The sequence below is a fragment of the Biomphalaria glabrata genome, chromosome 7 (assembly GCF_947242115.1).
Source record: "Biomphalaria glabrata chromosome 7, xgBioGlab47.1, whole genome shotgun sequence".
In the NCBI taxonomy this organism is placed as follows: Eukaryota; Metazoa; Mollusca; class Gastropoda; family Planorbidae; genus Biomphalaria; species Biomphalaria glabrata.
In genome coordinates this window covers 37,105,582-37,133,546 of record NC_074717.1, presented here as the reverse complement: position 1 = coordinate 37,133,546, position 27,965 = coordinate 37,105,582, and the positions used below count along the sequence as shown (strand labels likewise).

The 27,965-nt window shown below is 37.1% G+C and overlaps 1 protein-coding gene across 1 annotated transcript; it reads right to left on the bottom strand.

The window, feature by feature from the left end:
• Positions 1-114: 114 nt before the first annotated feature.
• Positions 115-27,965, bottom strand: LOC106059690 (short transient receptor potential channel 7-like). The gene is made up of 20 exons (XM_056034380.1): positions 27,833-27,965; positions 26,561-26,719; positions 25,555-25,711; positions 24,414-24,571; positions 24,128-24,304; positions 23,577-23,750; positions 22,693-22,857; positions 21,614-21,774; positions 21,080-21,189; positions 19,716-19,852; positions 18,209-18,287; positions 17,316-17,467; positions 16,567-16,721; positions 15,333-15,528; positions 13,920-14,085; positions 10,818-10,900; positions 9,327-9,473; positions 5,729-5,795; positions 320-447; positions 115-213 (listed from the first exon to the last, which is right to left on the bottom strand). Exons 1-20 carry the CDS (start codon positions 27,932-27,934, stop codon positions 175-177), a joined length of 2,712 nt encoding a protein of 903 aa, XP_055890355.1. The 5' UTR covers positions 27,935-27,965; the 3' UTR covers positions 115-174.

Below are 27,965 nucleotides of genomic sequence, written 5' to 3'. Positions count from 1 at the left end.
ACTTTAATAGAAGTAAAAATTAAACGTATACTTTAAAATAATTTTATAATGTACATATCCATAGAAAAATAGGTTTAGTCATATCAAGATGAAGTCAAGATTTTAACAATAATCTCTTAATGTGAAGTTTATATTTTTAATGGTTATCTTCCTTGCGTAGATAGTTTCATTTGCTTACTTCCCTTTTGTCAATTTACAGTCTTGAGTAAGTTTCTGTGAAAGAGATGAATTTATTACAGAGTAAAAATCGCTTAAAGGAGACAGATCTTTTTACATCTATTTAAATGTAATAAATGTCTGCAGTTAGGAAAAGTTGTACCTGAAATTCTTTTCTCACTTCAAGAATCCGTTGTTTAAGTTCTTCCTGGACACTGGCGGACAGTACAAGCTGATTGTCCAGATCGAATCTAAATCTTGAAATGTCTTTCTTGATCTCCTCAAAGTCATCTAGAAATAATCAAAGTCCGTGTTCAGCTTAGGTTATTTGAAGTTTCCCAGATTATAAGCTTGTTAGCCGCTTAACAGTAGGCCTATCATATAGCCGTGTTGTAAAGTAAATGTGTTTCTATGGTGACTGTGGGAAAAGGCTAGTGATTGGTTGAGAATGATGCAAGACAAGTGGCATTGTCGTCAGAGGTCGTAGGTAGCCTAACGTAGGACAGACAACTCCAGAAGGCCAGACCGAACAGACGTGGTATTGTGCTGAGTTAGATTCTGTTCAAATTGTTTATAGTTTTACTAAAGTCCACCACATTGATTTCATTTGCTCTCAAGTTGAATATTTGTAACAGAGTAATACACGTTCTATTTAGTTTTGCTCACAAAAGAAGTTATTCAAGTCAATTAAAGTTTTACAAGTTACGGTATAATACAGAGGTTTAGTTGTCTACCAGCAGTTTGGTGCTACAAGTCAACGGCCGTCAACAACAAGCCGCCACAGCGGTCAGTGACCTCGTTAACAAAATACTCCATGGATGGAAGTGTATATATATATATATAAAAGTAAAGTTCCCCTTTCAGACCTTGTGGTCTATAGGTCATCTGTTTCTGTGGCTTACGGTTAACAAGGGTGTCATGTGGCCACCACAACGACCAACCGCCTTTCCTCTTCAACCCCCCCCCCCCAAAAAAAAAAAAAACTGGCTACGCCCATGTAGTACATGGTGGATAAACATACGAGTTGTATTTAATGTCACGTTGTGTGTGTGTGTGTGGGGGGGGAGTTCTTTCTAACTGCAATGCCGAAAATACGCCCAGAGCATTTTTAAAATATTCAAGTCAGAACTTCATGGAGGGTGGAGGGACCTGAACGCTGATCTCAAAAGCGGCTCTAACGATTTCTCTAGAAATTTGGCTGTTTATGAATATCGCTGAGAAAAGAATTACTAGCTCGTTGGCCACACGGGGGGAAACTCTAGTTTGACGGTTATCATTTTTTAAGTGATACAATGAAATAGATTTAAATTAGTCTAGAGATCTATATCTATGGTTCTATGTTTAGATGCAACATCGGTTTTGTAAGGACTATCGCGTTCTTGTAAGGACTATCGCGTTCTTGTAAGGACTATCGCGTTCTTGTAAGGACTATCGCGTTCTTGTAAGGACTATCGCATTCTTGTAAGGACTATCGCGTTCTTGTAAGGACTATCGCATTCTTGTAAGGACTATCGCGTTCTTGTAAGGACTATCGCATTCTTGTAAGGACTATCGCGTTCTTGTAAGGACTATCGCATTCTTGTAAGGACTATCGCGTTCTTGTAAGGACTATCGCGTTCTTGTAAGGACTATCGCATTCTTGTAAGGACTATCGCGTTCTTGTAAGGACTATCGCATTCTTGTAAGGACTATCGCGTTCTTGTAAGGACTATCGCATTCTTGTAAGGACTATCGCGTTCTTGTAAGGACTATCGCATTCTTGTAAGGACTATCGCATTCTTGTAAGGACTATCGCGTTCTTGTAAGGACTATCGCATTCTTGTAAGGACTATCGCGTTCTTGTAAGGACTATCGCGTTCTTGTAAGGACTATCGCTTTCGGAATGCAAGGCCTTATTGATTCAAGAATTTAATCCTATACTCTTAAGCGAGCAATTCTTGTATGTATGTATGTATGTATATATCCTATACTCTTAAGCGAGCAATTCTTGTATGTATGTATGTATATATATTTATATTTATATATATATATAAATTTTATTTCGAAAACGGCTCTAACGATTTTCTTTAAAATTTCAAGGTATGTGCATATTAGTGAGAAAAAAATTCTCAACTCATTGGCCACATCGGGAAAACTCGAGGTCGACCGTTATATCAGTTTGAAAATGCCTCATTATCGAAAAATTAATTTTGGCTAGAATGTTTTATGAATGAAAATTTTCCATGACGTAAACGGGAAAAACGCTGCTTACGTCACTAGGCTTACCGCAGTATACTAAAATATTTCTTTGCAAAGAAGAACGAGTTTTAAAGGATCAATAGACCTAATTAAACATTTGCGCACCATCTTACTGTAGATTGATTTATTATAGAACTATGAAAGAAAAGTAATGAAATTAAATGTGCCGATATATGATTAGTTATTGTGTTTTAAGTGCTTAATAAGTTGTTTATACTTTAATTGTGTAGAGCGGTGTAGATACCTTGTACTTTGTTGTTTATTTTGCTGGTGACCTCCAGCTGTCTCGTTCTGAGGTTGCATGCAACCATGTGCTCTCTTCTATGTCAGCTAAGTCAAGTTTGCGCCATAAGCTGGTCTTTTAAGGGTTTCGGTGTTACGTCGACCACTTTTTAGCTCACCAAAAAAGACTGCCTTTGGCATGCGTTCGTCTGAGATTCGTCTCCCATACAGGATACTGCTCTGTCCAGCGTAACTGTCGGACTTAAAGAATTCCCTCTATACAAAAGCCGCGGATACACATTTGAGACCAAAAGAAAATTTGCTGCCGAGGACAGACGCAGACGCTAAAAGAAAATCTTAATCGAGCATCGCGGACAATGGTTATGCTTGCCCTGGATGGGCAAGATATGTAGGTCACAGCTGCAATCCTCATTAATTTTCGGACTCTAAGACAAGCCTTATTATTATTATTATTTTGCTGGTGAATTATTACCATGTGTTCATGCTTCAGTGTCTACCTCTCCTGTACCAAAACAAAGGAAATGGTCATAACACAGCTTCTCTACGTCTTACTTGCTCACACTAAACATAATATCCATCTAGCGGTCAACGAGTTTGCGTACACTGCAGCCTCTTTTGATTTAACTATAAACCTCGGTAAAAAGCTTGGAGTTAGGGCCAGGAGAGATCTGAATGGATGGATGTGTAAAAGCAGGCCATAGCACCACTAGGATGGATGGATGGCAAAAGCCGGTATGAACTTCCTATAGTCCGACAGTCAGGCTGGGCAGGGCACGTAACACGTATGGGTAACGAGCATATTGTTTGGCGTAACAGATGTGCCCCACGGAAACGTTTCTTTAGAAAACTAATGCCATGATTTAAGTCTAATAAGAAAAAATGCGCCATTTTACTTTGTCACTAAGTGCATGTTTTACCCTATAACGTAGAGAAGTTACATTGCAAAGACTTTCTTCCAGTAATAGTAAGCCTACAATAGTTTTACGCAAAAGATGGATTGTAAAACTATAAGACGGACGTGAGCTGTAGTTTGTCTAGACTATAGGAGGACTTAAAAGACTTTAAATTTAATCGACATGTACAATTAGGCCTACAATTAGAACTAACAGAACACTAAAACAACTCTTCAGATTAGTAGTCTTTATCCAATCGTTCATTTTCGTAATTACAAGAATATTCCCAAAATGACTTCGGGTATATAACCTTCCGAAATTATTTAACAGAGCGAGGTTCGGCCACCTGGTACAAAAATATTCTCAAAATCACTTCGGGTATATATCCTTCCTTAACAAATTATTCATCCGAGCGAGGCTCGGTCACCTGATATTATTTATATATATATATAAATTTTATTTCAAAAACGGCTCTAACGATTTTCTTTAAAATTTCAAGGTATGTGCATATTAGTGAGAAAAAAATTCTCAACTCATTGGCCACATTGGGAAAACTCGAGGTCGACCGTTATATCGGTTTGAAAATGCCTCATTATCGAAAAATTAATTTTGGCTAGAATGTTTTATGAATGAAAATTTTCCATGACGTAAACGGGAAAAACGCTGCTTACGTCACTAGGCTTATCGCAGTACACTAAAATATTTCTTTGCAAACAAGAACGAGTTTTAAAGAACCATTAGACCTAATTAAACATTTGCGCACCATCTTATTGTGGATTGATTTATTATAGAACTATGAAAGAAAAGTAATGAAATTAAATGTGCCGATATATGATTAGTTATTGTGTTTTAAGTGCTTAATAAGTTGTTTATTTTGCTGCTGACCTCCAGCTGTCTCGTTCTGAGGTTGCATGCAACCATGTGCTCTCTTCTATGTCAGGAAAGTCAAGTTTGCGCCATAAGCTGGTCTTTTAAAGGGTTTCGGTGTTACGTCGACCACTTTTTAGCTCACCAAAAAAGACTGCCTTTGGCATGCGTTCGTCTGAGATTCGTCTCCCATACAGGATACTGCTCTGTCCAGCGTAACTTTCGGACTTAAAGAATTCCCTCTATACAAAGGCCGCGGATACACATTTGAGACCAAAAGAAAATTTGCTGCCGTGGACAGACGCAGACGCTAAAAGAAAATCTTAATCGAGCACCGCGGACAATGGTTATGCTTGCCTTGGATGTGGCAAGATATGTAGGTCACAGCTGCAATCCTCATTAATTTTCGGACTCTAAGACAAGCCTTATTATTATTATTATTTTGCTGGTGAATTAAATTTAATCGACATGTTCAATTAGGCCTACAATTAGAACTAACAGAACACTAAAACAACTCTTCAGATTAGTAGTCTTTATCCGATCGTTCATTTTCGTAATTACAAGAATATTCCCAAAATGACTTCGGGTATATAACCTTCCGAAATAATTTAACTGACCGAGGTTCGGCCACCTGGTACAAAAATATTCTCAAAATGACTTCGGGTATATATCCTTCCTTAACAAATTATTCATCCGAGCGAGGCTCGGTCACCTGATATTAAATTAAAATTCAGGAAAATTGTGCGCATTGTCTTTTAAGTCTAGATCTAAATGGTTATCGTTGGAATAGTATAAAGTGTACGAGATCTATACATTCGCTTAACCAGGATTCTTAGTCCGGGAAAGGGGGAGGGGGCGGGGTAGAAATAAATTGTTCATTGTTTTTTAATCTATATTTATTAATTTTTAAGAGAAAAATAATCACTCTATAATTTTAAAAAGGAGTTATTGTATTTGTTTTTTAAAGTATTATTAATGTTTTTCTTATTAATGTTTTTCTTATTAATGTTTCTCCTAGGTTTGGATGTAATTTTTAAAAATGCTCTCTAGCCCTCAACCATCTTTATCCAACAAGAAATAGTTTAAAATTATTATTATCTTATTCAATGGCAACAACAAGGCTTTTCTTAGTAATGTATAGTTAGCAGTACAATGTGGACACTGTCTCGACCCAAAATCAGCACATATTTGAAATTAATATTTTGAAAAACACAAACTGCTCTGCACTTATACAGTTGTCCCAAAGGACGCCATATTGTGAGCTCATACAGATGAACATCCATTCTTAGTGACATACTTTCTGGGACAATATCAGATTCTATCACACCGACCTTCTGTCACTTCTGCTTCTCTCTGAATATCAAATATGTATCTCTGGACAATCCTTTGCATCGTTTGCTGAGACGAAAAAAAAAACAACAAATATATATATATGTATATATATAATATATATAATTATATCAGATATTGAACTCAACTGTATACAAAAAGGTAACAAATACTCAACAAATAATGAGCTAATAAAGAGTTTTGAGCTCTGGTGTCAGCATCCAATTAGCAGATGAAATCAATATATTATTAATACACGATACACTGCGAATGTCTTCTTTGTTTTTTGTTTGTTCCAATGTTAAAATTGATGTACTCTTAAAATATTATTTCTACCACACGTCAGCGAGACAGATTCAAATCTAAAATTTATGTTCGAATGTTCGGGACACTCCATGATGGACGTTCCAAGGAACACGTGGCTGTGACAAAGAGCTGACTTTTTAATTAGCCGAAACCGGAAATCATGACTACAATTCTGCTATCCACATTGTGGCATCAAGTCCAGATAATCACAGTTCAATACTAGTGCAAGAAAATAGATTTTAGACGATTAAAAATATCAACTATATAGTATATTTTTGCTGATAGTGACAGAGATTTGCTTCTTTGACCCCCCTACCCCACACAGACACACCAAAAAAAGAGAATCTTTATCGACTGTTCTTTTCAAATATACGTTTCTATACTTTTTGATTAAGTAAACCTATCATTCTCTTTTTTTTTCTATTTTTCAGTATTTTTCCTTAAAAAAAAAAAATGTTTCTAGTTTTTGCCGTGGACGATTTCAAACAAGTGCAGGTGTCAAAGAAGTTCAGATGTCAAAGTTCAGATGCCAAACAGTGAGCTAGCACTAAGGGATGTAGACAGCTAATGAAGCACCAGGCAGTATAAGTTACTTTCATAAATACAAACGCCATCTAATTAAATACTTTTATTTTGTTATCCATGAGCAAAGAAAAAAACAACAACATTAAAACGTCCTCTTTTCAAGCCACATTCTAGCAAACAACAGGTTGCCTGAATTAGCCAGAGACGTCAAAGAAATAGTTAAGTTTGCGTCTCTATTTAGCAAGAGCGACTACATCAATATCTGCGTGGGATGTATTTTTTTTAATTAGAAAAGGAGGTTTAAAAATGATAAGCTATATGAAGCTATATGACTCTATACTAAAGCAGTAAATCATCAGAAATCAGACACCAGACAAAGCCTTAGGATATTTGTTACTCTGCGTTTACAGTTTGAGCTAATCGTGACTCTCCAAACACACAAACTGATCTCAGCTTGTACAGAAATGTGACTTGTTTAAACAATACACTCTAGCGTTCTAAACATAGAACTATTGAACAGTTTGTAGAAAAAAAAAATTTTTTAAAGTTACTTAGTATAAACATAAAGTCAGAAATCTACAATATGATAGTCTACTAGTTTGTTTGAATTAGAACCTGATTTATGCTAACAGGCTGATTCATTTATGACCCTATTTATTAACTGACTGCATCGAAAGGTAATAGCCTTGACAATCTATATTTGTTTTTAACACCATACGAGGTAATACGCTTTAAAAATAAAAACTTGTAAAATTAGACAATAGTCTTTCATTTATTAAGTTCAATAGTCTTTACAGCGTTACAATAGGGTGTTTAGCGACCAGTGTCACAGTACAACGTTCTTTTATAGTTGTGTTGAACGCCTAAATACAGCTAGGGAACATTCTCATAACCCTCTTCCCCCCCCCCCCCCCCCCCGCAAAGGCACTAACCATGCTCTAGAAAAGTCTAGCATGAAAGACGCGCTCTACTAAAGAAAGTAAAAAGGTAATAATAAATTATTCAGGATTACAAATAAAGCTTCTTTCAACAATCAAATTCTGTAATAGACATCTGAAGGACTACTTTTATCACGCCTATTTTATAATCTATTGATCAGACTACTCTCATAACGCAAACTCTAGAATCTATCAGACGGGCTACTTGTATCACTTTATTCCTTAGAATCTATCAGACGGGCTACTTGTATCACTTATTCCGTAGAATCTATCAGACGGGCTACTTGTATCACTTATTCCGTAGAATCTATCAGACGGTCTACTTGTATCACTTTATTCCTTAGAATCTATCAGACGGGCTACTTGTATCACTTTATTCCTTAGAATCTATCAGACGGGCTACTTGTATCACTTTATTCCTTATAATCTATCAGACGGGCTACTTGTATCACTTTATTCCTTAGAATCTATCAGACGGGCTACTTGTATCACTTTATTCCTTAGAATCTATCAGACGGGCTACTTGTATCACTTTATTCCTTAGAATCTATCAGACGGGCTACTTGTATCACTTTATTCCTTAGAATCTATCAGACGGGCTACTTGTATCACTTTATTCCTTAGAATCTATCAGACGGGCTACTTGTATCACTTTATTCCTTAGAATCTATCAGACGGGCTACTTGTAACACGTTATTCTAGTGAATCTATTAGACGGGCTACTTGTATCACTTTATTCCTTAGAATCTATCAGACGGGCTACTTGTATCACTTTATTCTTTATAATCTATCAGACGGGCTACTTGTATCACTTTATTCCTTAGAATCTATCAGACGGGCTACTTGTATCACTTTATTCCTTAGAATCTATCAGACGGGCTACTTGTATCACTTTATTCCTTATAATCTATCAGACGGGCTACTTGTATCACTTTATTCCTTAGAATCTATCAGACGGGCTACTTGTATCACTTTATTCCTTAGAATCTATCAGACGGGCTACTTGTATCACTTTATTCCTTAGAATCTATCAGACGGGCTACTTGTATCACTTTATTCCTTAGAATCTATCAGACGGGCTACTTGTATCACTTTATTCCTTAGAATCTATCAGACGGGCTACTTGTATCACTTTATTCCTTAGAATCTATCAGACGGGCTACTTGTAACACGTTATTCTAGTGAATCTATTAGACGGGCTACTTGTATCACTTTATTCCTTAGAATCTATCAGACGGGCTACTTCAGCTACTTGTATCACTTTATTCCGTAGAATCTATCAGACAGGCTACTTGTATCACTTTATTCCTTAGAATCTATCAGACGGTCTACTTGTATCACTTTATTCCTTAGAATCTATCAGACGGGCTACTTGTATCACTTTATTCCTTAGAATCTATCAGACGGGCTACTTGTATCACTTTATTCCTTATAATCTATCAGACGGGCTACTTGTATCACGTTATTCTGTAGAATCTATTAGACAGGCTACTTGTATCACTTTATTCCTTAGAATCTATCAGACGGTCTACTTGTATCACTTTATTCCTTAGAATCTATCAGACGGGCTACTTGTATCACTTTATTCCTTAGAATCTATCAGACGGGCTACTTGTATCACTTTATTCCTTAGAATCTATCAGACGGTCTACTTGTATCACTTTATTCCTTAGAATCTATCAGACGGGCTACTTGTATCACTTTATTCCTTAGAATCTATCAGACGGGCTACTTGTATCACTTTATTCCTTATAATCTATTAGACGGGCTACTTGTATCACGTCATGCTCAACTGCTCTATAATCTATCTGACCGAGTTCACTAATGTTACCTGGTAGGTGAGTTTCTCTGATTCTTCAAGCATGTTGACCAGTTGAAGACGTCTGGCTATGTTGGGAGACGGTTCATAAGAGACTGGAAGGTCAGTGCCTTCGTCCAGCGTAGGCGACATCGTCTGTAACTCTTTCTGGATGATTTTCTGCATTGACATTTTATTTTTACATGATAAAGGAATTCTTTTGAATTAGAGCTACTTAATCATAATTTAATGAACGTCTATAGTAGTGATGCCCAAAATACGGCCCGCGGACGAAATCCGTCCCGCCGAAACGTCAGAACAAAATGTAGAAAATCTCCCCCTTCATAAAAAAAAAAGGTTGAAAATGCATCTTTTCCTACTTTAGGGCTCTCACTATAAACCTTTAATTAACACTTGTGTGTTTCTGAAATGGGACTCTGAATGTAGAATCTACCAGGAAAAGTGAACGGATCTTTACTTCTTTGTGGAACATGATAATTAGCCAAAATATTTAATTTGTAAAGAAAGTGTGGTTCTTTAAAAAAAAAAAACATATATAACGGCATTATGAAACAAATATGACGGCATTCTTGGTTTGAGCAGTGAATAAAAGATTGTTCAACTACGTCTAGAGATTGGAGGATTGATGGGAATATTTACCAAAAAGAAACAAGAAAATGAGTCGGTGGTAAGGCTAGCTACAATGTTTCTCACATTTTAAATAGAGAAAAGAAGCCACTTACTGACGCGTAAAAAAGATAAACTTCCAATGTCTCATTAATTAATGTAAGTTTCTAATCAAATAGTTTCAGGTCGATTTCATTTCGTTTTTGTACCTTTTCGGTCATGTGGCCCGCAACACGAGCGTTGGAAATGAAAATGGCCGCAGGTCGAATTAGGTTGGGCATCACCGGTCTATAGCATTTCTAAATGCTTCCAAATATTTGAATTTAAAATATGAAAATAGGGATGCTCATATATTGGAGGTTTACCATATTTTAGAATTCTTTGCTATTCTATAGGAAATGTTTTTATGTAAAAAATCTGAAAAGCTTTGTGATAAAAGAATTAAGCTTCTTAGGCTCCTGTTTAGGGAAAAGTTCTGGGGGTGGGGGGTGGGGAAACAATTCCTGGTCAGTTTTCCAATATGAATGCGAAGCACGGGCACTGCGAATCTCTTGGACGACTATTCTGTTATTGTTTTTTTTTTTTTTTTTTTTTTTGTAGAATAAAATATTCAAAAATGAGAAAATATCTTAATAAATCAATAGGTCAGTATATAAGCCATTCAATTATTTGTCCCATTGGATGATTGGCTGAAAATTGTCAAGAGTTCGTAATTTTAACCTTTGAGACTTTGTAAACAAGACACAGTAGTTAGTAAAAGTAGACAAAATGATAGGTTAAAGATAAAGAGAGATAGATAAAAGTAGAGATAAAGATAGAGATAAAGATAAAGATAGAGATAAAGATAGAGATAAAGATAGAGATAGAGATAGAAAGATAATTATAGATAAAACTTACTCCAAGAGTTTTTTCTTTGACGTCGTGTCTGAATGTTGGAAATATGCTCAACACGCTGGACTCTTCTTGTTCTATTACAGGAGCTAGAGCCGGACAAACACAAAGATTTCATGAAAATGTTTCGTTTTTAGAGAAAACGTTTGTGTAGATTCTGAAGACAAATAGAAAAGTCGTCTCCAGAAGTGCTGCCTTAAGACCTTCACTTTTCAAAACAGCAGCGTCTTCTGTACTCAAGATTTGATCTTCACCCACGACATTAGACACCACATCAGACTCCACAGTAGACACGGCATTGGACACGACGTTAGACACGACATCAGACACCACAGTAGACACTTCAGCACCAACAGGCAGGACACACTTTACAGGCACAACAGTTGCCTCCTACTGACAACATTTTAGTGACGTGTTCAATAGTTTGTACATTGTCATTTTATATCTATATCTTTGACTTTTTCCCATCTGACTTTATTGGTTAGAACAGCAAAAGACATGTTTCACCCTAACTTGACGTAAGAAGGGAGAAAACCCTACAATTCGATCCCTTCTTTTAGTACTTCTTGCTTACCCTTGTCACAAATATGAAAATATTAAAACTATGAAATTCACAAAAGTAAACTTGGCCGAATCGTTTCTATACAGAATGAGAAGTCTTCCTACTATATTTTTAGTAAATTTGGATTTGGACTTAAAACTTTTGTTTCGTGTAAGACTTATAACACGGCTCTTTATGTAAAAACGAATTACATGTGTACATTTTTTCAAAGCTCATAATAACTCACTCTGTCTGTTACAAAAAATCAACATACATCCCACACCCACTCTCTGAATCAAGTTGAAATTTTGAAACGATTTTTTTTGTACCTGACAAAACAAGAATCAATTTAAAAAATAACCAATTAGATCTAGTTAATTAAATATTGGCAATTAATTATTTTGTTTGTGATATCGGACAAGGCAGTACACTACTGCTATCTAGCATAGTGTCAGTACACCTAGCATAGTGGCAGCCACTGGCAGTACATTTAGCATAGTGGCAGTACACCTAACATAGTGGCAGCCACTGGCAGTACATTCAGCATAGTGGCAGTACACCTAACATAGTGGCAGCCACTGGCAGTACATTTAGCATAGTGGCAGTACACCTAGCATAGTGGCATTACACCTAGCATAGTGGCATTACACCTAGCATAGTGGCAGCCACTGGCAGTACATTTAGCATAGTGGCAGTACACCTAGCATAGTGGCAGTACACCTAGCATAGTGGCAGTACACCTAGCATAGTGGCAGTACACCTAGCATAGTGGCAGCCACTGGCAGTACATTCAGCATAGTGGCAGTACACCTAACATAGTGGCAGCCACTGGCAGTACATTTAGCATAGTGGCAGTACACCTAGCATAGTGGCATTACACCTAGCATAGTGGCAGCCACTGGCAGTACATTTAGCATAGTGGCAGTACACCTAGCATAGTGGCAGTACACCTAGCATAGTGGCAGTACACCTAGCATAGTGGCAGCCACTGGCAGTACATTTAGCATAGTGGCAGTACACCTAGCATAGTGGCAGTACACCTAGCATAGTGGCAGTACACCTAGCATAGTGGCAGCCACTGGCAGTACATTCAGCATAGTGACAGTACACATAGCATAGTGGCAGTACACCTAGCATAGTGGCAGTACACCTAGCATAGTGGCAGCCACTGGCAGTACATTTAGCATAGTGGCAGTACACCTAGCATAGTGGCATTACACCTAGCATAGTGGCAGCCACTGGCAGTACATTTAGCATAGTGGCAGTACACCTAGCATAGTGGCAGTACACCTAGCATAGTGGCAGTACACCTAGCATAGTGGCAGCCACTGGCAGTACATTTAGCATAGTGGCAGTACACCTAGCATAGTGGCAGTACACCTAGCATAGTGGCAGTACACCTAGCATAGTGGCAGCCACTGGCAGTACATTCAGCATAGTGACAGTACACATAGCATAGTGGCAGTACACCTAGCATAGTGGCAGTACACCTAGCATAGTGGCAGCCACTGGCAGTACATTTAGCATAGTGGCAGTACACCTAGCATAGTGGCAGTACACCTAGCATAGTGACAGTACACCTAGCATAGTGGCAGTACACCTAGCATAGTGGCAGTACACCTAGTATAGTGGCAGTACACCTAGCATAGTGACATTACACCTAGCATAGTGGCAGTACACCTAGCATAGTGGCAGTACACCTAGCATAGTGGCAGTACACCTAGTATAGTGGCAGTACACCTAGCATAGTGGCAGTACACCTAGCATAGTGGTAGCCACTGGCAGTACATTTAGCATAGTGGCAGTACACCTAGCATAGTGGCAGTACACATAGCATAGTGGCAGTACACCTAGCATAGTGGCAGTACACATAGCATAGTGGCAGTACACCTAGTATAGTGGCAGTACACCTAGCATAGTGGCATTACACCTAGCATAGTGGCAGTACACCTAGCATAGTGGCAGTACACATAGTATAGTGGCAGTACACCTAGCATAGTGGCAGTACACCTAGCATAGTGGCAGTACACCTAGTATAGTGGCAGCCACTGGCAGTACATTTAGCATAGTGGCAGTACACCTAGCATAGTGGCAGTACACATAGCATAGTGGCAGTACACCTAGCATAGTGGCAGTACACATAGCATAGTGGCAGTACACATAGCATAGTGGCAGTACACCTAGTATAGTGGCAGTACACCTAGCATAGTGGCAGTACACCTAGCATAGTGGCAGCCACTGGCAGTACATTTAGCATAGTGGCAGTACACCTAGCATAGTGGCAGTACACATAGCATAGTGGCAGTACACCTAGCATAGTGGCAGTACACATAGCATAGTGGCAGTACACCTAGCATAGTGGCAGTACACATAGCATAGTGGCAGTACACCTAGCATAGTGGCAGTACACATAGCATAGTGGCAGTAAATCTGGCATAGTGGCAGTACATCTCGAGTCATAAAGCACAATTGATAACTTTTATGCTAAGGTAGAAGAATTAATAAAATATATGCGAAGGTTAAAATGCCAATGATCGCTTAATGTTCCAAATGTTAGTGTTACTGACCTGATGGAACTGTGTGTTGCTCCTCCTCACATGTGTCAGTGATGATCTTTACTATGGCTTTGGGTACAGTCAATAGATTTAGTGGTGGGGGCAGTGTTGACCCATGTCCGATGTAGTCCATATACAGTGTGCTACGGGCAAACTTCCACTCTCTGTCAGAGTCCTCCTACAGCAGGAGACAGTACATAGTTTGTATAATGTAACACAGACATAGAGTATGTAACCAAAACAAAGTCCGAACTATCTTTCAGAACGGGGGGCTGAGGTGCTCCACTATAATTATAGTCGATTATGACCTCTTGACGTCTAAATTTAAATGACCCTTGCTCTTCCATCGTGCTTTCAATTCTTTCATCCCTTCATTTTGCCTTTTTTTGGTGTTTTGGCCTCTAGTGTGTCAATTTTATTTATTTTTTTTGCGTTACTCCGCAGTTGACGTTCTCTACTTCAGGATGGCCCTAGTACTGGCCACACAACCTCATTAACAGTAGGCCATCAAAATAGCGCTTTATAAATACAATTATTAAATTATTAAAGTCTTTTCTTTTTAAAGGTTGCCTATATAATCCTTTTTTTTTTGGCACTTATTCATCGCTGCAGAATCAAATTTTCTAAGCACTTCGTTTGTAGCACAAAATAAATTGAATATTGTACGAACATTAGAATTTCAGGTTATGATTCAAAAGGTATTGAAAAATGGGCAACTAACTAGCCTTACTAAAGAAGAATGGGTGCGACGATGAACTGTCACGCATTGAGATACTTTTCAAATTGTAGCTCAATTTCTTTCATTTCTACTTAGTTGGCAGCAGTCCAATTGAAAAATGACCCACTTAGAACGAATCATAGAACCGTTGGACAAGAAAAACGTAAAAAAAATACTTCAAAAAAAAGTAAAGCTTATATTAAGTGTCATTGTTTAAATTAGTTTGGATCAGTCATATAATAATGTATACTATACACAAGTGACTATCGCAATATATCTGTAATAAATCGATATAAATAGATATTGTTACCAATTGTTATTGTTTAGCTTTTAGCGCTATGATCCTATCACTTGTCTGGATCAGTTGTGAACAGGGAAGGATAGAAGATCTTGGTGAATGTTTCTTGAATGCAAAAATAAAAATGTTCACTCAGGGCTCAAGTTCTCTAGGGGACTAATTCAACTTATACTACCACATCTGTCAAGTACGATTTATTTCCCTTGCTCAAGAGATCGAACAAAATAATGAATTACATATAGCTAATTAACTTATTGGTTAATTTTTTGTTTAGTGATTCTTGTGTTGTCAGCTAAAAGCAATAATTGTGCACAATTTCAGCTTGATTAATCCGAGATTGGGTGTGTACAAACTTTTGACCATAGAGACAGAGTGAGTTGATATAAGCTTTGTAAAAATGACCACTTACCGCTATCCGCGTGAACGACCTGGTCATCATAGCGATCAACATGTTCAACAGCACCGTCACCATAGCAACGTTGTAGGCGCCGTAGATAAAGTAGCCAATGTCCTCTGTCAGGGCGTTGTACTCCCCTAGTTCAACGACAGTGCGCTCCCCGCGCCCAAACATGGCCCAGAAGACCGTGCGAAATGTCGCTAATACGCTGGGTAAAGAGATAGACCAAAGATTGTGTTAGTATCAATGTATACAACGGGTGGTTGTGGAATGTTTCAAACAGTGGCTGAGATACAAAAGGGCAGAATGTGAAAATGTTCTTTGCTGTTATCATTTAGACATTTTTTTTTCAAACATTTTTCCGTCAACCAATTTAATTTCAAAAATACTCTTTTTTTTAAAATTACAGCTTAACTAAGGGAAAGAACATCGCACCTATAACTATATGTCTCAATAATGGAGAAGTTATTTCCCTTCTTTGATATCAACGAAAAAAATGAATAAGTGCTTAGCTACTTTTTTAATTGATTCATATATTTAGGTACATTGAAAAAATGTTTAAAGTTTAAGCTTGATCCGAGTATCGGTGTGGTAGAAATAGCGTGTACAGTAATCTAAGGAGACAAACCCCCCCCCCCCGAAAAAAAAAAATTATTATTATTAATTACTTGATCCTAACATGGTGTGGGAGAAATATCGTATTTTAACCTTTACCAGACAGGCAGTGAGCTGATTTAAGCTTTGTAAAAATGGCACTCAATATAATCAAAAAATCATAGTTTATTTTAGCTAATAATTACGTCAGGTGTCTTGGTGGCTGAGTAGTAAAACGATTATCTTTCGAATCGAAGGGTCACCTGCCATATAGATCGCAAGGTCTGAAAGAGGTAATTTTTACTTTACTAATAATGACCAATGAGACTGCGACTTCAAGCCAGTTGTTTTGTGAATAAATCTGGGTGTGATACTGTGTAGACACGATACCGTCTTTCTAAATGAAAGGATACCAACTATTTTCAAAATGGTTCGTTGCAGAAACGATTTTTTATTTTTTCCACTATTTAAAAAAAGCTAATAGAAAAACAATTCTAACGGACCTGAATTTCGACACTTATGGGTTAAAAACAACACAAAATTAATCTCTGGTGTCTCCTGATGTAGTCCAATGTTTCACGAGGGAGACAAAAGTCAAGACAAAAAGACTAAACTGTATAAGGATGCGAACTACTTAAAATTTTGATCTTACTCTCCAAAGTGTTTCTCAGCCTTCACGTCCGCCGGATGCCAGGTTTTGTTCAGCTCTATGTCTTTCCTGTCGCTGTAGTACCAGTAGAGGTTGTGAAGACCCAACATAAAGGCAAAGATGACCAGGACAAACAAAACGCCAAACTTAGCGATGTCCTAAACATAGGGACGAAGATGTACAAAATTGTAGTACTTTATTGTCAGAAGTCAGCTTCATCCCACTAAAGCAGCTAAAGAGATACCCTAGAGTGACATGATCCCATGATTTATACTCTATAATTCCCTAAAGTATTTGCACCAATTCTAGTGTCTCTTTTTAGTTTTTCGTTTTGCACAGCAATGGATCAGTGTCTTGTAGGTGACATTAACAATGTTTGTTTGTATTGCTGGACAGATCACATCACTTAAATAAGCATTTTTTAAACCATGTCAGCAGACAGATGTAAGTACTTGCAATTACATTAAAACACTGATCTAGAGAAGAAATCACACAGATAGTTGCTTCCATCTCTTTTGGGACGCGATGTAGAATTGCTTAAATAAGTGGACAAGTATATAGATCTCATTATGTTTCGTACAGTACTGAAGGAATGAGTACGATGCAGTTTATATAGTGAGTAATTCCAGTTTTTTAACAGGTGTTTATGATCCATAAATTGCGAAGAGCGAAAAAACATGTGCATTCTATGCTTATATGCATCTAAGCGTACAACAAAATGCACTCAAAGACATAACTAAATATAGATTAACCTTTAACATTCGTCCCAGTGAGATTTGCAAAGGTCCCAGAATTCCATTGGCTGGCAAGAGATAGGAAATACGGAAGAAGCTCATGATATTTGCCAGAGCAAACAAACTCTCTGAGACATTAATAGGATCTGTGGGCAACCAACGGATGCGATCTGGGAAATAGAAATGTGGGGAAATAAACCTAGCCCTTGTAGTAGATCAACCGTACACAAGTCAAGACATAGACACATTTATTATTTTATTATTATTATTATTAACTACAGACTTTAAGGAGTCCTAAGAAGCATTAATGAGGTCAAATTTTTATTACGCACGTGCTGTGGTCATATTTTTACTCTTATTACTTTTTATTCCTACTGACAAAATTGTTTGATGAACAATAAACTAATAGAACGTATGTGAATTTTTGGTGGCAAAAGGACATAACATCATACGGACACTGATCTTGGAAGTAACAGAAGGGGAAAAGATAATCTAGTAATTGAGCTTAAAAACTTGTTAAAACTGTCAGTCATTTTACTTGTCTTAATTTCGCCTCAAGTCAATCAAGTCTTTAGACCTCCCTCAGGTATCGCTTTGTTTCTATTCGCTTAGCAATCTTTATTAACAAAAATGAAAATGTAGTTGGAAAACTAAATAGTTTAATGTTATGAATAGTAATTAATCATCATCAATCATCATAGTTCTATATCTTCCACCATCAATTAGTTTCTTTAAGTAGCGTGGATTACTGGTCAAGGTACGCCAATGTTGTAGGTCTCATCAGTTTCTCTATACGTTTCACTATAAAACATGAAGATAATGCTGAGTCGTCCTTGGCGTGTATTATTTCAAATATTTTTTAAAATATCATTATAGATTCGCAGCACAATAAGCAAATGTTTAACGTCTACCTGTATTAAGCCAATATATGCTTCGAATATCTGAACACGATTCGGATCCACTTTTCAGGACATCCAAAGCTTGGTAGAACTGAAAACATAATTACTAAGATAAGATAAGATAATTCTTATTGGTCCAATCAAATGGAAATTCAGTTTGACTACAATTGACCACCTCACTTGATTGCTGATTTTGTATTGCTATCATTATAAGTTAATAAGTTAATTACTACTTAATATTTTTTATTTAAAAAAAAGGCCAAAAAAAGAAGCAAGAGCCCAAAAAAAAAAAGCAGAGATCAGAAAGAGGCAAAAAAGGATTCCAAGAATGTAAATAGCTCTAAGAATGTAATCATGAAAGTCTCTTAATGTAGATTTCTATTTTAAAATATTGTTCATATTTCAGCAATTAATTTTGTGTCGAATGTCTGTCCGTCCGTCCTTCCGTCCATCCCGTTTAGATCTCGTGACACCATGATATTTTAGACCTTTCATAGTTCTGATGCAAAGGCCACTTTTTATTTTCTGAAAATTTTAATTTTAATTTTTAAACTCAACTATGCAAGCAGTTTTTTCATTAAAATACACCATTTTTACAACTTTTCAATATTAATAGTAACAGACACAAGAGGCTATTTAGTAAGGGAGATGACTATTTACCGTTTTTTTAACACGTTTATGCAAACGGTTTTAGATTTTTTTTCCTACAATTGTATTGCTTCTTATGCAAGTTCTGTCATACTAATTACAACATTTACAAAAAAAAATATTTAGTTTTTTTAAGAGAAAAAATCTATTTAATATGCATATAATGCCCCCAGACACACATCTTTTCCTCTGTAATAATCCCCCCACACACAGACACACATCTTTTCCTCTGTAATAATCCCCCCAAACACACAGACACACAAACACTTTTTTAACATACCTTACTTTGGACATCTCTCACATACATTGTATTTTGACAGCCCCCAATATAATTTAACACCTAATCAAAAGTCTTTGATGGGGCAACAACCATTACGAATATATATATACGTAATCTAATGTCTTTCTTACTGATGACAGCAACGAAATAAAAAAATGGTGGCTGTTGCCTATTTTTACAAAACTTATACCAACTCAATCTGTCTGTCTGTCTATCTAACCGTCTGGTATACGTTTTGTACACGTTATATCTCCCACTTTCCAGTGTCGGATCAAGTTTATATTTTGCAAAATTATTCCCTGTCCTTAACAAAAAAAAAACAAAATAAATTAAAAAAAAAAAGATTAATTAATGAATTGGGAATTAATAAAAGTGTTTGATATTTAAAAAGGGAAATAAATCTTACAGTGTTGATTGTTATATCTGTAAATGTGCTGTTCTTCTTTTATATAAGCTTTGTTTGTATTTTTATTTTATTTTGCTTGTTTGTATTTAAATTGGCGCTAAGTTAACATCTGCTATTCATTAAATGTATAAATATTGAAACTGTCGAACTACTAAGGAGTTCTCTCACAGTCTTCAAACACTCACTTTGTACATTGTCCAGTATCGCAGTGACAGGGTCGCAATGTAAGCACACAGTAACATGAAGTCCATCAGATTGTACAGACTAATGTGTTCTCTAAGTCCTGACTGGTAGAGCTGGTGACACTCTTGGCACACCATTCCTGTAGAGTGTGTACAGATTTGTTATGTGTTTACAGCAAGCATTTTATGTACACATATGTAGACTAAGACTAAGACTAAGACTGCTTTATTGATCCTTACGGAAATTTGTTGTGATTACAAGGACTCGTTTCTCATATAAAGACAACACAACAGAAAAATACACATAAATACAACAGACAACATAAAGAGTTCATTCAGTGACTACACACAGGTATCTTGGTGCATTTCATGTTCCCTGATCAATGAGTGGCGGTGATAGAGTCTGACCGAGTGAGGTACGAACGAGTTTTTGTACCGCTCCGTTCTTGTTTTGATTGACAGCAGTCGCCCACTTCGCGACGACCTGGCGTAGTTCTGATGGAGCGGGTGGCCGTTGTCTTCCAAGATTTTTTCGATTTTTCTTAGGCACGTTTGTTCAAAAAGTTCTTACCCCTATCGCAACGTAACACTTATACAAAATCCTACATTAAAATTTATTTTAGTCAAAGTTTTTTCAGTATTTCATTTCCTTAAAAGACTCTGGCTAGAAAGGAGGAACATTTTTAAAATGAAAAAACTATCAAAGATTCTCATAGAATCAGGTAGGCCTTGGTAAGGAAATGGGATGTTACGTACTGTAACTTTTGCCACTGTATAAGTACTACAATCTTTATGCTTAAATTACAGTAGCTCAAACACACTAACGGAATATTCGTATTAACTCTACTAACTGTATGTGTCAAAAATCCATTAAACTATATTTATGTGAAAAGACTGTTGATACATCGTGTCGACTCCACTAAATATATATTGTGTCAACTCCATTAAAGATATATTGTGACACTGAAGATATAGTTATGCCAGCTCCAATAACGATATCTTATCTTATCTTATATAATACAGACGTTACTTCAAAAAAGAAGATGATTACGTCCTACGCGTCATGCATTTACTCCACTAAAGATATAATGTGTCAACCCTTCACTAAAGATATATTGTGTCAACCCTTCACTAAAGATATATTGTGTCAACCCTTCACTAAAGATATATTGTGTCAACCCTCCACTAAAGATATAATGTGTCAACTTCACTGAAGTTTTAGTTATGTCAGCTTCACTAAAGATATATTGTGTCAACCGTTCACTAAAGATATATTGTGTCAACCTTTCACTATAGATATATTGTGTCAACCGTTCACTAAAGATATACATGTTTGAGCCTAGCTAAAGTTTTAAGACTCCACTTACCTATGATCCATAATGTCAGCAGGATATCAGTGACACTTGGTAGACTTGGCCTCAAAGGAAAATCTTCTCCGTACAAACTGTCATCACATTGTTCTATGAGATGTGAATATCTGGATAGGGCAGCATTTATGATGCAAAGAAAATACAGTTTTACGGTTTGGGGGTTTTCACACTTAAAGCTAATCACACTTATCTATTCTTTGTCTACAAGTGTAAGTGTTTTAAATAATTAAATTCAAAAAGAAAGAAAAATAAGAGAAAGAGCTCTGAAGAAATGTGGTGCCAACTAAATAGTAAAAATTACTTTGTGCTTCAAATAGACAAAGCAAAAGAGCTTAGACCTTTGATTATACTGGGCTGAAAATCAGTAAAATCGCAGAAAAAAATGCCTATTTGATTTTAAAATGCCTTTCTTATCAATACTTTTGTATTCTGTACACCAGATGTACCAAATGATTTACTATTTATGAATTACCCTCCATGTTTACAAAATCTCAAAAATTGATAGCTACACATTGGAATTGATGAGCTTACCTGGCAAAGTATGTCCTGTTATAAGTACTTCTAAAGGTAATGTATTTACTGACGCTCTGTGATGACTCCCAGGTGGAGACTATAATGAGGGCCAGGAACAAGGTGAAGGACACGGCGTGACACGTGAACTTCACGAAAGGAAATTGCAAAATTTTTGCTGCCTGGAAACAACCGAAATTGTCACAATAATGGTCCTGACAAAAAGCAAGGTTACAAGCACCGTGGCTAGTTGACAATGAATTTCAATTTTCGAAATATGTACGATGCTTGATCTAATAACGGGTACATATCTTTAATTAGATCTATGGGATTTGTGGATGGCTCCCTGGTCGTGTGGAATGCCCCCCCCTTACATCCCTCCCCCCTCCCCCGCCATCCTGCGAGAGGTGTGGGCTAGGACGTAATCGTTTTCAAATCTGAAGGAAAATCCGAGAGACTTATTCAACATACAAGTGTGTAGGTATCGCTTTCACTTATTTCTTAGTCTGTCGGTCTATTGGGGCACCCACACAAGACTGTTGGTAGTCTTTGTCCATTCCTCTCTGTCTTTTGCTTTGTCATTCAATGGCAAGCCCGTGAATTGTTTATGTGGTCTTCCCATTGTTTTCTCTGTCTGCCTATTCTTCTTTTTACAGGTACTGTTCCCCGTAAGAGGGTCTTTGCGATCTGTGTGTACGCAGTCAAGAATAATTATTTTGTTATGTACGTAGGTAGCGTACGACTACGCCGTTGTAAATGTCTTGAGTCAACCATATAGCTAAGCGTTATCGTCACAGGATTGGTCTCTGATGCGACATGAAGTTTTGCAAAGAATTAAAAGTTCGTTTCTTGGAGCAGTAAATCGTCACAGTAGCTATTAGTTTAAGTCTGGTACCATTTTTAATTGTTCGCGTTTAAGACTAACGATCTGAAAGGGGTGGGACAATTTAATTAGCTATGCCTGTTAGAATTCTTATCCATTCTCTTACCTCCCTTTTCATTTCATGTGCAGTGCAAGACACTAAACCTATTTGCTAAGAAGTATGGTGTTTATAGCATTCGATCTAACTAGTGGTGACCTACTCTCCCAGTCTACTGACCTTGCTGTTAGGAAACAGGACGTGAAGAAGGACCAGGACTGGATACGTCATAACAAACAGTAACAGCAGAAGTAGACGTGCTGGCCAGCTGGCACGCTCCAGTTTCCCGACCCCATGGTACCAGCTTCTGATCAGTCTTTGTTGACAACTTGGGTGTGCAATGAACTGGTGAAATATATGTTAATGTTAATTATAATTACTCTTGTTGTCCTTATTACGCCGGCAATTTAAAGCATTAAGCAATAAAAAATTATGTATAAGCTATGTACTTTGAAATATTTGTACAGATTTATTTTTCTAGCCAAAATGTACCTGGGTGAGCAATGCAGATAGGGGCAAGGTGCTATCATATGATGAGCTTTTTATAAATAACATTAAGACATTCTGTATTGCTCAGTATGCTAAGTAAATATTTAAGTGAGTACCTTTAATTGATCGAAGGAACCCATCACCTAGTAAATTTAACTCCCCATGTAGATTTAATTTCCCTGGTAAATTTAATTCCCCTAAAAGAGGGGTTCTCAACCTGTGAATTGCGACCCCTTTGGGGGTCGATTGACGATTTGCCAGGGGTAGCCTAAGACCATCGAAAAATAAGGATTGATTATGTCTATTCTTATATTGCTGTGTGTGTGTGTGTGAGGGGGTCGCGGTAGAGTGGGGGATGGTAAAAAGGGGTCGCCGAGCCTAAAAGGTTGAGAACCGCTGCCATAGAAGATTTGATTCATCTAGTAGATTTAATTCCCCTACATAGTAGATTTAATTCCCTTAGTAGATTTAATTCTCCTTGTAGATTTAATTTCCCTGGTAAATTTAATTTCTCTATTAGATTTCATTCAAGTAGATTGAATTCCCCTAGTATTTTATGTATTCATTGTGTTTGCCTTTTTCTCTTTATATTTTAAAGCCAGTTTAAATCTCGCCAAACTATCAAATTTTTCTTGCAGAGGTTTCCCTGTTTTGTTGAGAACCAGTTCCAGTTCTTTCTGTGACCTGATTCTGTCCAGTAGTTTGACCACATAGTCACTCAGTTGGTCAGCCAGGTCTCTGTACTCACGCTGTATTTGCAAACAAAAAAAAAGAATATTAAGGCTCTACAAGTTAATACAAGTACATTGTCCCTATCACTGGAAGGACCTATGAAATTAATGAACACTGCGCTAAAGGTTAATGAAAACTGCGCTAAAAGTTAATGAACACTGCGCTAAAAGTTAATGTAAATTTAATGAACACTGCGCTAAAAGTAAATGAACACTGCGCTAAAAGTTAATGTAAATTTAATGAACACTGCGCTAAAAGTAAATGAACACTGCGCTAAAAGTTAATGAACACTGCGCTAAATGAGAACTATTTACAGTAGATTTGAAGAACCGCGATCAACAATTGATTTTGACAAAATAATTGAAACCTGAAGACAAAGTCATAAACCCATTACCTTGAAATGTTTCTCTACACTAGACAATCTCCTGAGTTCAGCGGCCAATTCAAAGGCAGTCAAAATTGGATCTTTACTAGACAATGAAATGTAAGCCTCACTGGCAAGTCCTTTGTAAGCATTTAATCTGTACTTGGCCAGACGAAGCTGGTCAAACTTGATTTTATTCTGACATTCCTAAATTCAAAATACAAGAAAATATATACATATTAATGTATCTAGTCTTAGATCTATCGGATTTAAACAAACTATTTTACTTTTATATCTGTTATTGGTGCTAGCCTACCTGGCAATCGCAACTGAATTTGTGAGGTTTTATGATGGTTTCACCTCGAAGTAACAGAAGTTGAACAATTTCATATTGATTCTTCTGTGACGCTAATATCAAAGGAGTTAGATCAGGTGAGAACTGAGAATCTGGATACGCTGTTTTGTAGAAATCATCTGAATAGAACAAAGTAGGCCTACTGGAAGTCAAGTCAAGTGAAATTTTCCCTTTCAGAGCTTGCGATCTATGAGACAGATGATGTAAAGTCATCTGTTTCTATGGCCTACGGTTTACGAGCAAGGTGTCATGTAGCCAGCACAAAGACCAACCGCCTTTACTTTCCCTAACTAGTTTCAGGTAGTCATGAGAGTTGTGTGGACTCCAAGGCTCCTTAAAAATCCCGAAATTAAAAATACGAGATTTGATCCCGAGTCTAACCACTCAGTCACCACGTTATATATTTCTTATTTCCCATTGTCAAAAAATGGTGAAGTCAATCTTTGTAAGTCTGGGTACTCTAGAATAATTTCCCAAGCTTGTGTCATTGGCCCCGTCAATGCAAACTATTTTCGAGTCTAACGGATCAAAGCCTCTGAGGCTTTATCATGCACTGTGGGCACAATGTCCTAGGTGCCCAATTGGTTAAAAACATAAATAGTTTCATATCTGTTTCTAAAAAAAATTAAATACTTTTAAATATGGTTGCTAGAAAATTGGAAAAGGTGAAATGATCCAAGGGAAATAACAATGAAATGTCTTTGCATACTATTCTAGAGGAGTTATCACATAATGTTGAAACGACGTTTTCAAGTTTTCAAACCAACGTTTGTAGAAAGCATAAAATTCACAAAACTAGAAATCAATGACTACTAAGCTGCTTCATTATTGGTAAGTTACACTAAGACCACATCGCACATTCGAATTTCCCAATGTGATATGAATGTCTTTTGAGCCTAATGGGAAACATTTTTTAACATCTAAAAAAATAAGCTGTTTCCAATGGTAATGCCACACTATAAAATTCTCATAACTCACAAAGGTCTACTAGAAGTAGCAGGATGAAGAGAGTGCGCCAAACGAAGCGATGGAAATACAAGGGAATGCCACACTAAATATGTCACAAAACAAAATATCATCACAGGTAAAGGTGAATGTTTACCTGTCGCTCCTAACTTTCTTTTCTCTTTCCACATCTCCAAGTATCTCTTGTGTTTCAGTATAGTATCCGCGATCTGCGTGTGTCCGGCACTGATGGCTTGTAGCACTGCCTCATAGATGTGGTGACGAGATGACCTCTCTAATAGAAATTCTACAATCTAAATAACGAAACACGATAGCTCAGAGTTACATTATGTTTCTATATCAAGGCATTGTAAAAACAAATGACAATAACAAATCTGACATAACTCTAAGTTAGTTTCTGAAGTCAAAAGTGTAACCGTGCTTTTCACTTGGAGTTTGGTTTAGTGAAGTCAATGAAAAGTTACAAAATGGGCCTCATTCACCAATTGTAAACAAACAACATTTAGCCACGTGATAATATTAATAAAACAATGGAAAAAAACTGTCACGAAACAGCCTGTGTTTATTACGTAATGTTTATAGAAGAGATAGAGAACAACGTGGCTAAATGTTGTTTGTTTACGATTGGTGAATGAGGTCCATTAAAAGATATTTAAAATGTTGTAAATTGATTGATTTATAAACATGACAAACAGCATATAATAGCAACATTGAAAATTCCAGTAGTAACCGAGAGTAGAAGGTAAAGAATATGTGAGGGAACTCAGGTGAGTAGACTGCTAGAACCACACACCTCCGATTTGGCAACATCGCCTAGCAGCAAAAGATATACCAAGTTAACATATGACTTGAAAGTAACTTTTTAAATCAGTAGAACTGCCAGAACTATCCAGAACTTTTAAGAGGGGGGGGGGCGATTTTTTCCCAAACCCTAGCCCAAATACCCTGTAAACCTTAACCCTATGTACACAAAACACACACAAAAAAAGTATGGTCTATAGTGCAATAAGAGCAGTGTTTCTTAGCTTCGGTCGAAAATAAAAGCAAAAGTTAGTTTTTAGGCGAACACTAGGGTTCCAGGGAACACAGTTGGGGACCCACTGGATAATTCTATCAAACGTAGTTGCTAGTAATACACTTGCCTCCAAGTGTTCATTCTTGACCGCCATTCTGAGAGCAGTCCGTCCAAGTGCATCACTGCATTCAGTGTCCAGCTCAGGATGCTCTTTCAATATCCTGCACATGTGATGGATGTCGCCAAACTCTGCGGCCTGGAGAAATTCTTCCTCGATGTCAACAAACTGAAAAAAGAAGATATATTTATGAACTCATGCCGTCCATTTTCACCTCCTCGGGAGAGACATGGTGGCTGAGTGGTATAACACTTAGCTTCGAACCGAGAGATTCCGGGTACGAATCTCGGTTAAGACTAAGTCCAACCAACTCTAATGGGTTCCTCACTTTAGTTAGGGAAAGTGAAGGTTGTTGTTAGTTGTTATGCAGAGATTATCACAAAACTTATTTTCTTAAGTAGCACCAACAATAAGGCTCATCAGCCTATCAGAGTTCACAATCCTCTGTTTGGGACCCCTCAACTCAAGAAAACATTAAGAAACTGGAACAGACACAACATAGATCAGAGAGATTCATAACAAACGAATATTCACATTTGACTAGAGTAACACTTTTAGTAAAATCACTAAATTTAGAAAGCCTTCAGGACAGAAGACGCAAAAGTAAAGTAGCAATTATACATAAAACACTGAACCATAATCTTCAAATACAAAAACAAAATTAAATAAAATTCTCAGAAAGACACAAAGATAAAGGCACATTCCTCGTTCCATATGTTAGGACAAATTTGTACAAACCAAACACTCCTTCTTCCCTAGTGCTATTAGAGCATGGAATGGGTTGCCTGAGCTAGCCAGGAAAACCAGTGACTTGGCAGAATTTAAGTCATTGGTTAACATGCATGACTAAATGCATAACGCGTAGGACGTAATCATCTTCTTTTTTTTGAAGTAACGTCTGTATCATATAAGATAAGACCACTGTTTATTTGTCATTTCTAAGTGGCGTGGTCTCTGAGTGTTAAACAGCATGGCTTTGAACCTTGGAGTCTCGGGTATGAATCCCGGTGAAGAGTAGAATTTATTTCGTTATTTTCAGGACGCCCTTGTGTCCATCTAAATGTATTGGGCACCTGACAAACGTTCGGTGAGTAAAGGCGCTTGACTGTCGTGCTGACCACAAGTCACGTGCGTTGACATCATGTGCACCCTCAAGCGCAAAGATCGTAAAAATTGTACCTTTACGTTTATTAAAGTGACATTTAAATATTTTAAAGAGCTGCAATTAATTTAAATACTTCATCGTCTGCCGACGTCTGCTGACTATTTATAATCTTTTACCGTTACGTTGGAGCAGAAAGAGTCTTGGGAAATTTTGGAGTACTGGCTCTGTCTGCTTGGTCCTGCACGTCTGCCGGTCGATGAAAAACTTTTAGCAGACATTGTAATTCAACGAAATAAAATTTCGATGCAC

Excerpts from the sequence above, each read along its gene's own strand:
- LOC106059690 (XM_056034380.1), bottom strand. The coding sequence starts at position 27,934 with ATGTCTGCTAAAAGTTTTTCATCGACCGGCAGACGTGCAGGACCAAGC. Across the intron at positions 18,288-19,715 it reads GATACTGGACAATGTACAAA|TTCTACCAAGCTTTGGATGT; the intron begins GTGAGTGTTTGA and ends TTATGTTTTCAG. Across the intron at positions 17,468-18,208 it reads CATATATTGGCTTAATACAG|ATCGCATCCGTTGGTTGCCC; the intron begins GTAGACGTTAAA and ends TCTATTTCCCAG.